The sequence below is a fragment of the Amaranthus tricolor genome, chromosome 5 (genome assembly GCF_026212465.1).
Source record: "Amaranthus tricolor cultivar Red isolate AtriRed21 chromosome 5, ASM2621246v1, whole genome shotgun sequence".
NCBI classification, from domain to species: Eukaryota; Viridiplantae; Streptophyta; class Magnoliopsida; order Caryophyllales; family Amaranthaceae; genus Amaranthus; species Amaranthus tricolor.
The window spans coordinates 23589189-23600300 of record NC_080051.1 but is presented as its reverse complement, the minus strand read 5'-3'; the positions used below and the strand labels follow the sequence as shown (position 1 = coordinate 23600300).

Below are 11112 nucleotides of genomic sequence, written 5' to 3'. Positions count from 1 at the left end.
TAACTTTATTTAAGCATCTTTTAATAGTTGTGACCCTTATAATTTTTCCATAAAACTTTATTTTAATATTTACTTAAACTTATAATCTTTACTTTTTCCATCTAAAAATTTTATTTTTCTTAATTCTCGTAAATATTTTTGTCAGAATAATGTATGAAGCCCATGCAAGACTATATTTCCACTTTACTTTTATTAAACATTAAAAATAGAACAAAACAAAGTATTATTTCATATATCTTAATCCTATATCAATCTTATTCAAATTCATATAACAAATCAATAACACTTGGGAAAATATACACATATGCATCATGATGCAAACATATAGTACATATCCCATGAAATTGTACAATACTACCTCCACAACCACAACCCTTCTACAATCCCAAAAAAAAAAAAAGGGGCATAAACCCAAATAATTAAGCAACTACAGGTTGTGGATGAGGAGAAAGGCGAACCGGAAGACCATGCTCAGGAATAGGCATGGGATTAACGATAACTTTCTCTTCAGGAAGAACTTTTTCCCATTTAAATCTCTTAACAACATTGTGCATGAACACTAATATCTCTAACCTGGCGTATTCTTTGCCTGGACACATTCTTGGTCCTCCTCCGAAGGGAACATATGTGTATGGTGCTGGCCCGTTCCCTTCGAATCTCGATGGCTCGAATTTTTCTGGTTCTGGGAAGCATTCTGGGTTCCTATGTGTTGAATTTGCACTCCAATATAGCTGCATTTTCATAAAGGCATTTAGATTTTGTATTCATATATTGCCATCACGATCAAAACTTAAATTACCGGTTCTACTTCTAGCCTTACATATTTCGTGTTCAATTGAGCTGGATTTATTGTAAATGCTAACATATTATCGGGTAAATACGAGGTGCATAAACTCCATAAGCGAAGAAGATATATACCGACCCACAATCATATGAAATGGGACGAAGGGATTCAATAACTTATAAAACGCATACACTATCTTTAATTTGCGCTAATTTTAAGAAAATGGGTAATGACAATTGCGTAAATAATCAAATCCTCTCGGGACTTCAGTAAGCGAAAAAGGTTACCAAATATGAAATGAGACATTTGATGATATGCCAAAAGAGAAAATTATGGTAAGGTAGTAGAATTATACCTTCCATCCTTTGGGAATTTGGAATCCACTATACATGAAGTCAGTAATGGCTTCTCTAAAACCACCTTGAAGTGGAGGGGCTAAACGCATCACTTCACAAGCCACATTCCATGAGTATTTCATCTTTTGTATGTCCTCCCAATTTAGAAGTTCTCCTGGTGCCTTTGCTTTTGCTATCTCCATTTGCTCTGCATTTTCAATTTTTATAACCATCAGTAATTTAACTTTGAGCTATGTCCAAAATTGACGAACTTAAATAACTCATGTGTAAAAATTAAAATCAAATTGTAAAATAAATATACATATAATCAAGAATCAAAATTAAATCAATTTGTAACATCACACCAAAAACCCACAAGACACATCTAAGTTTGGGCCTACCTAAGCTATAGTCGGGGTCATTTGATTAAAAACTTACTTAAATTAGAATTGTGAAACATAATAATCTAGAAAAATGATAATTAAGTTGATTTAGTACATATAAAAATGGGTATTTGTCAAGAAATCAACTCAACTAAAAGCTTAAACTGATGGTTGAAGCCCTAAGATATGTTATGTCCTCTAACGCCCCCTCACACGAGAGCCATTTGGGTTAGAAGTGTACATGCACCACAATCACAAGCCCTCCTCATACCTACCACTAAATATTCTACTTTAAATGAAAGGTATCTGAGATTTGAACCCGTGACTTCTTGTCACGCTAGCTTCTGTTACCAGATCAACTAACTAAGTCAACCAAAAGCTTTAGCTAATGATTTAAGCCTCATGATATGTTACGTACTCTAAGTGTATTCAGCCCACCTGATACTAATGTTCATGATTCAGCCCGACCGAAACCCAAATGGATACCTCTAAATTCAATCTTCAACCATTAAACCATTAAACAATTCCAAAAAAGTAAGAAAAAGACTACCTTTATAGACACCTTCATAAACATGAGGAAGCTCAGCAAGAAACTTAACAACAAAGGTACAAGCAGCACTAGCAGTATCATGACCACCAATAAGAAGACCCAAGATTTTATCAGCAATATCAGCCTCATTCATAAACCTCCCATCTTCAGTAGGAGTTAACAACATATGAGACAGTATATCTTGTGTTGGAGAAGCCTTGCCATCTGCTAAATCTAACCTCCTCTGCTTGATAATGGCTCTTAATTCTTTCCTAACAATATTAGAAGCCTTGATTCCTTTGTTAAAGGGTGTCCCTGGAAGATCAATTGGCATTGCGATGATCCCTGCTGCAATGTCATTGAATGGATCTGCGAATTTGGCTACATGGACAGGGTCTTCAATGCTTAGGAAGAGTCGGCATGCGAGCCAGAATGTGTATCGTTTTGCTAATGGGAAGACTTCTACCTTGTCCTGACCTTCCCACCCGGATTCCATGTGTCGAATGGCAATTGTGTCCATGATGGGTATGTATCTACATATACAAATTGTTCAACTTTTAGTTGGGCTGTTTAGAGTGAAATTTGTTCCGCAATCAACTCGATCAAAAAGTTAAGCTGATAGTTGAGTCATTTGGCCTAAAAGCATGGATGCAATATATACCCTTCTAATACTTGTCATTAATATTCTACTTAAACTGAGGGTGATTGAGATTTAAATTTATGACCTTTTTGTCTCATTGGAGTGTAAAAATCAACTCAATTAAAAGTTTAAGAGGATGATGATGATGTCTATAAAGATGTTAAATACTCTATCGATCAATCATGTAATACTTACTTTGTTTTAAAATACTTGTAATGTTCGACTTTTTATACAATTCAATAAACTAATTTAGTCGTTAATATCTCTAATCATGTATAATAAAAAATTATAAAAATTTGATATTAGTAATATATGCATTGTGACAAATCAAACAAAATCCTACTTGCTTTTTAGTTGATAAGTATTATTATCTTGATATGTTTTAACTTATAGATTAAAAACTATTCACAAATTAAATGTGATGAATGAATAGAGCACGTATTTTTAATATTGCAAGTAATTTGCAACAAATAAAGTACTACCTTAACACATTCATCAAAACATGGAAAGTGATGCTATAAGTAAGTATATTAACAAATGGTATACATATGATTGAAAAACATCATATTATTTAAACATGATATAATATGCTAATGTTGTTAAGTAATTATACCTTTGTAAAGCCTCAGGCTTGAGGAAGTTAGGAAGGAGTTTCCTCATTTTCTTAGCTTCTTCTTTAGAAGAAGTTTGTGTAGAAGAAGGGAAGATTTTATCAACTGATTTAGGCCACCAAGCTTGTACTAATTTGTTCTCATTGGAGTATAAAAATTTGTTAGACGTAGCACCACACATAATTGCAACCTTTTCTCCAAATATAGATGTCTTAAACACTAGACTTGGTTTATACTTGTTAAGCCTATCAAAAATGAACTTCTCCGGGTAACCCTTCCACCCGGTCGACAAAAACTCCAACGACTCGCCCACCACCGGCCACCCCATTTTTCCCGGGGGTAGCGAATACCCCCGACTCGAGTTGTGGTTGTAGATGAGGAGGAGGGATGCTAGACATAGGAAGACAAATACAATGACACCACAAAGGAAGAAGAGCTCCATATTGGTGTTGTCTCTTGGATGATTGGAAAAGAGTTGTATTCTTATTTATTAGAAAGTGTTGGCTATATATATCTTGATGTTTGTTTTTTTAGTCATACCCAACATAGTGGATCCATGATCCTACATGTTTTTTTATTAAAGAGAAAATATTAATTTAGTTATGGGAAAATCAACAATATATATGATTATGCTATTATATAATTGTTGAATATATTATTGATGTGTATGTATCTTTGACAAATCATATGTTTAAAATAAAAGTTATTTTGGCTTTTGTTATATGTGTAATACAATCAAATGTGTCTCGTATATCTTCGGTGTATTTACTTGTATTAATTATATTCTAATGCATGAAAATTAATCAAATTAAATAATATTATGATGACTAAATATAGATTAATATATGTTAAAATATAGTTTTGAAGTCGTAAATTAAATTTGGAATAATCTTTGTAAAATTCAACCACATATCTTGGCAATAGTTAACAAATTTGGTAATTAATAATCGAAAAGAAATATATAATTAAATTAAAGGAATATTGACGACCTATCCTTTTTAAACTTATTATTCTAAAAATATTTATGTTAAGAATATAATTAATAGAATATGTAATCACTTAATTTTTTAATTATCATTTAAAACTATTTAATGAGTTGCTCCTTTTTAATAGAATTAACATATTTATATCTCATTATTTATTAAATCGCCTCAACCAAATAAAAATAAAATTCACATATTTTTAACTATCTTTCTAGACATAAATGAAGATAGTTATATATTAACGTGAAGATATATTAAAAGATAGTCAAAATATATGCATGATATTAAAAGAAAATTATAAATTTTTTTTTAAAATAAAAATAATACAAAATAAAAATACAGTCCAAAATAAAAAATAATATCAATAAAAAAAAGGGAAGGAGTAATTAATTAGCATGGTACGCGTGGAAGACATAACAAAAATGAATAGGAGTATGATAATATTATAAAAAATATACATATGGAGATGGGGGATTCGGGGTTTCCCACGAGGTGCTCGCGGGTTACAAGATATACATATACATCATCTTTTTGGCGAGTTGCATAATTCAGTGTGGTTGTCATCCCATTCCCACGTACTGCTACAATTTTCTAATTGATTTATAATTTATTTATTTAATACCATCTATTACGCATTGAAAATCTCCCAAAGTTCAATATAATATCTTGGCAGCTAATTTTGAGTGACACCACCTAAATTAGAAATGAATATTAGTTATGAATTTTTTATCTTATTTTTGTAAAAGTTATCAAAATAAATCTATTTATCATTTATAATATTCTTCTGTTATTTTTTGTAAATGAAGTCATTGTAATTGTATAATAACTAGATTTAATTTTGCAATTACACCCAATACTTTATTTATTTAAAAATAAATAATATGTAGTTTTATTACTAGTGTATCAACAAGGTCAATTTATTATTTGACAATTTTGCCATGAATTTATACTATAAATGAGAATTACAGGAATGTGGAATGGAGAAAGTACACTAAATACTATATTCCTACTATTCAAAATCAATATGAAAATAATATATATATATATATATGTATATATATATATATATGGGAGGGATCCAATGAGAATGGGTTGAAAATGAGAAGGGTAAGAAGGAATTCACACCATTGATTTCACTAAAATAAAAAAAATTTATGGTCACGATTGAGCCAAAAACACATAATTGTAAAAGTAATTATGTTACACAAAAAGGTAACTATGAAATAATTTTTAAAATGTTCTTAATTTATAACATAGTATCTTTTTTTGTATATATAATAACAAAACAAAATCAAACAAAAATAAAATAATTTTAAAATCCTTCTTATTTGATCCTACAAATATATATATATATATATATATATATATATATATATTGGAGTACTAAATATAAAAACCTTACGGTGCAAATAAATAAGGTACTAGGAAACGTATGAGGTCCAAAACTGGCAAATGCTCCACGTGAGCCTCGCGCACAATGAGTAGAAACAGAGTGTTAACGCAAGATCTTGACCGTTTTTAAGTTCAAGGGCATGAACTTACAACTTAATAATGACTATTTGAGATTTATGAGTTCGTTAACTGATTGATGTTTTTACCAGTCATTTTTGTATTAAGGTTTGATTCTTATTATCTATACAAAAAATTAATTTTCATAATTTTTTAGCTGACCTACAAAACAAAAAAAGACTATTTATGAAATCATAATCCAACAAATGAAATTCATGAAGTGTGGCTTATTACAAGGCTAGCTGTTATTACAAAGAGTGATCGAGTTCCCTCTGCTTTTAGATGGATTAATATAGCTATGAGAGATTTAATGGGTAAATATAATTTTTAACTCTTACAACCTAAAAGCATGATTAAAACTCATATAATTAGCTATAAAAAAACTAATAGTTATAATATAGTTGTTATAAACTAGCTATTATAACATAATCGTTCTAACTTATAAGCTAAATCATTCATAATAATCCATTATTTAATTAGTCATCATAAAAAGGTCCCATTAATAAAAACTAATACCATCATAACTCTCAAATTATTACCTTCTTAAAGTAATTTTGACTAAAGAATTTTGACACTTATTAACCAATCATAAAGTTTAGTCATAATGTGGTAATATAGTTAAATGTCATTACCCTTTCCCAAATTCATGATCAAATAATAAATCACATTAATTCAAAACTTTACTAGCATGATCATCTTTTGACTAATTTCAAAAGACATTCGACATCATAATAAAACATCTTTGACCCAACGTCAACAACAATGATCAACATGAAATAACCTTTAAAATATAAGTTCTCTGACTAGCACAAACATCATGTTAAATAACGTAATCATACGATCAAAATTATGCATGAAATAATCAACTTTTTTAACTTGACTATGTAATATGATCCTAATATCCAAATTACTTATTTGGTGACGAACACTAATTAACATAAACATAAAATACAAATCACTTGATGACACTCATAATTATGATAATGTAATAACATATTTCGCCATTATTCATGATTGCAAAATAAAAACAAAAAAAAAAAGTCCACTTAATAAATAACATGTGCGAAATATACTCGTAAAATTAAATTCACAAGTTATGATATTTACCAATTTCGATTACGAAGAAATGTAAGTCGATATCAAATAAACATTACTTGAGTAACTTGCAATAAATATATAAGTTTAGGACTTACCTCATATCTCCATTCTCCAATAAAACCAATCTCCAATGAAACGTATTTCATATCATTCAAATAATAAAAACGGTAATATTGAAGTAGCCAAAGAAATAATAAATAATACTCCCTTCGATTCTTCTTATTTGTCCCATTTTCTTATTAGGTAAGTTCATCTTATTTGTGCTATTTCTATTTTAATACCTATATTTATAAGTATGTCTCCTTATTTTCTTAATATTAAAAATACCTAATATTGCACATGGATCTATTATTTTAGGTGGTACGTACTCTTCAATTCTTAATATTAAAAACATCTAATATTGCACATGAGTCTACTATTTTAAGTAGTCCCCTCATTTTCTTAATATTTGTGCCCAAACCAAATGGGACAACTAAATTGAATTCTAAAATCGTTGGAAATATAGATCTTTTCAAGGTCTTCTCAAAATCTTGTTATGGCCACAATCATCCACACATTAATAGTAATAACATATATAACATTTGTATATGAGAAATATATTTAGAATTGTGTTTAATATATGTTCGATAAAAAAACAAATAGTGTGACACGAACTTGTTGCATTGAGAAAATTATTTCCATACTTAGACGGCTTTGCTTTAACCTTATTAAGCATAGCCAAAATGTAAAAATGTAGTTTAATAGGGTTAAATCACCTCATGAATGAAATATAGTAGTTGAAGGTATTAATGTGGGTTTGATAGCTGATGATGGAAGATCGCTAATGTATTAAAGGTCCATTTATCCAACATATATATCCCATGAAATTGTACAATACCACAAAACTCAAGGGACTAAGGAGCTGCAGTTAGAGGGTGAGGAAACAGTCAGACCGGATGGGCATGGGATTAACGATAACTTTCTCTTCAGTCTTCAGGAAGAACATTTTCCCATTTGAATCTCTTAACAATGTTGGGTACGAACACCAATATCTCTAACATCGCTTATTCTTTTTCGGGACACATTCTTGGTCCTTCTCCAAAGGGAACATATGTGTATGTGAGAACAGATAATGCTAAGGAGTTAACTACGGGGGATGCCTTACAATTTTGCCTGAAACATGGCATTCAACAACAATCCAGTTGTACTGACACACCCCAAAAAAAGGGATGGTTAAAAGAAAGCACAAACACATTCTTGAAATAGCAAGAAGTTTATTATTTCAAGCGAATCTCCCAATAAGCTTTTGGGGTGATTGCACACAATGCTCAGTGCACCTAATAAATAAGATGCCTTTATCTGTGCTTGGTGGTTTGACACCATATGAAAATTATTTTGGTAAGAAACCAGATTATTTACACTTAAAAGTGTTTGGATGTCTATGCTATGTTAGCACCTTGAAAAAGGAAAGACACAAGTTCATGCCTTGAGCACAAAAATGTGTTTTCATTGGATACTCCTCTTTTCAAAAAGGATACAAAGTGTACAACCTTACAACAAAGATTGTAAGTGTCTCTAAAGATGTTGTATTTCATGAGAGGTTCTTTCCTTATCAGTATAACAAAGATAAGATGCCAACAGAAACTCTCAAACAAATTTTCCTACCCATTGATTCTGACAGAAAACAGAATACTCCAATTCAGACCATCCTTGATCCTAACACCTTTACATATTCTGATCTGGATTACCTTCCTTGTGATACAACAATAAGAAATGAATTTGCTATTAATGAAAATCAAAATATCAATACTGAGCCTACTGCTTACAATCTTGATCCATCTTATACAGATAGTAACAATTCAGACATTCACAATCATCCCAGGAGAACCACAAGGATGTCAAAGACTCCTACTAATCTGAATGATTTTTACTGTAATACTAGTGATCATTGGTGTGGATTTGTCACACATTTTGCCAACAACAATATGCAAAATCATATTCATTCAGAACCTGAATCTTACAAACAAGCCGTAAGTATCCCTTATGGAAAGCTGCAATGGACAAAGAGCTTCAAGCCTTAGAAAATAACAGAACTTGGGAAATGGTTCCTTTACCCATAGGCAAAAAGGCCATCGATGTAAATGGGTCTTCAAAATAAAACTAAAGGCAGATGGAAGCTTATAAAGGTACAAAGCTAGGCTAGTGGCCAAAGGCTACAATCAAAAATTTGGAGAAGATTATGATGAAGCCTTCTCTCCAATTGTCAAAATGTCAACTATTTGGTGTGTACTAGCCTTGGTTGCTAGCAAACAGTGGTGTTTATACCAGTTGGATGTTAACAATGCCTTTTTACATGGGGACCTAAAAGAAGAAGTCTATACGCAACCACCACAAGGTTATCCTAGTCCGAAAAACACAGTTTGCAAGCTAACCAAATCACTATATGGCTTGAAACAAGCTTCAAGGCAATAGTTTGCCAAACTAACCCAAGAACTTCTCCTCAAAGACTATGTTCAATCTAAAAATGATTACTCTCTATTCATAAAGAAGCAAGGCAAAGGCATCACTATTCTTGCTATATATGTTGATGATGTCATTTTAACAGGAAATGACAAGAAAGATATTCAACACATAAAAGAACACTTAGACAAAGTGTTTAGCATCAAAGACCTAAGCATTCTCAATTTTTTTCTAGGCATAGAAGTCAATCATACTCCCAAGGGGATTATACTTACACAGAACAAGTTTACTAAGGAACTTATCAATGAGTGTGGATTTCCAGACCTTAAAAGGGTAGTCACTCCTCTTCCCATGAACATTAAAATTTCTACTAACACTGGGAGTCCATTAAAAGATCCTACTCCTTATAGGTGCCTTGTAGGAAAACTGAATTTCCTCACAAACACAAGACCTGACTTAGCATACTCTGTACAAACTTTGAGTCAATTCATGCAAAGCCCTAAGGATTCCCATTGGAGTGCTCTAAAACATATGTTGTCCTATGTTAAGCATACACAACGTCAAGGTATTCTCCTATCTGCTAGTGATAAAATCACTTTACAAGCTTTTTCAGATAGTGATTGGGGTTCTTGCCCAGACACAAGGAAGTTTGTGACTGGATATATAATCATACTTGGAAAATCTCCCATTTCATAGAAATCCAATAAACAAAGCACAATCTCCAAATCCAACTCTGAAGCTGAGTACAGAGTTATGGCCTCAGCTACTACTGAAGTGACTTGGTTAGTCAGATTACTCGAAGACCTTATGGTTACAAATTTAAAACCTATCACTCTTCATTGTGACAATCGGTCCGCATTGCACATAGCTAAAAATCCAGTATTTCATGAGAGGACAAAACACATTGAATTAGATTGTCACTTCACAAGAGAAAAGGTCATGGAAGGGTTGCTACAACTCTTATATCTCCCTACACAACATCAGGTGGCTGACATATTAACCAAAATTCTCCCATCTTATCAGTTCAAAGACCTATTAGGCAAACTAGGCATGCATTATCCCATGTCTAGTTTGAGGGGGAATGTTGAGATTACTTAATATGATCATCACTTTGGTTCTACTCCCATGCATTACTTAATATGATAATTGACAATCATTATTTTTTGTTGCACATAATATTGACATTTGTTGCTCAAACATATTATTTTTTGTAATTTTCCTTCTCGTGTATATTTTCGTATTATTTTTTCCCACATTTTTCAACTCAAATTTCATATACAGAACACAGTTCTCTAAAATCATCATAACAGTGTAAATAAAGCAAGGATAGTCAATAATACTTATAATAAGGGATGGTCATGAGTCCAGAACCCTGTTGGATCCGCCCTGGACTCGCCCCTTTTTTAAGAATTCGGGTCTTATTTTTTGGGATTCATCAGAGCCGGGTCAGATCTGGATCCAGAAAATATTTAACGGGTCCCGGTCCGGGTCTCAAGGGGCGGACCCGGACCCAGACCCTAGACCCGCCCCTCAGACCCGGACTCGGACCCTATACAATTAAATTTTTTTTTTACTTTTTAGTAATTATTTTGTATTTGAATTTCATAGACTCAAACAAGTGTTTGTAATACGATAATAAGTTGCTTACAAAAATACAAAAAGACTCGAAAAAGGTTCAATTTTGACAATTAAAGAGACTTTGTTTAAGACCCATTAAGGACCCTAGACCCGTCAGATCCGACGGGTCTGGATCTGGGTCTGAAATTTTGGACCCTTAGAGTCCAAATCCGGGTCTAGATCT

General features: G+C 31.8%; 1 protein-coding gene across 1 annotated transcript; it reads right to left on the bottom strand.

The window, feature by feature from the left end:
• Positions 1–206: 206 nt before the first annotated feature.
• Positions 207–3905, bottom strand: LOC130813309 (beta-amyrin 28-monooxygenase-like). Its single transcript, XM_057679117.1, has 4 exons — positions 3285–3905; positions 2053–2564; positions 1140–1327; positions 207–731 (listed from the first exon to the last, which is right to left on the bottom strand). The coding sequence occupies exons 1-4, from the start codon at positions 3722–3724 to the stop codon at positions 420–422; spliced, it is 1452 nt and encodes a 483-aa protein (XP_057535100.1). The 5' UTR covers positions 3725–3905; the 3' UTR covers positions 207–419.
• Between the last annotated feature and the right edge of the window lie 7207 nt (positions 3906–11112).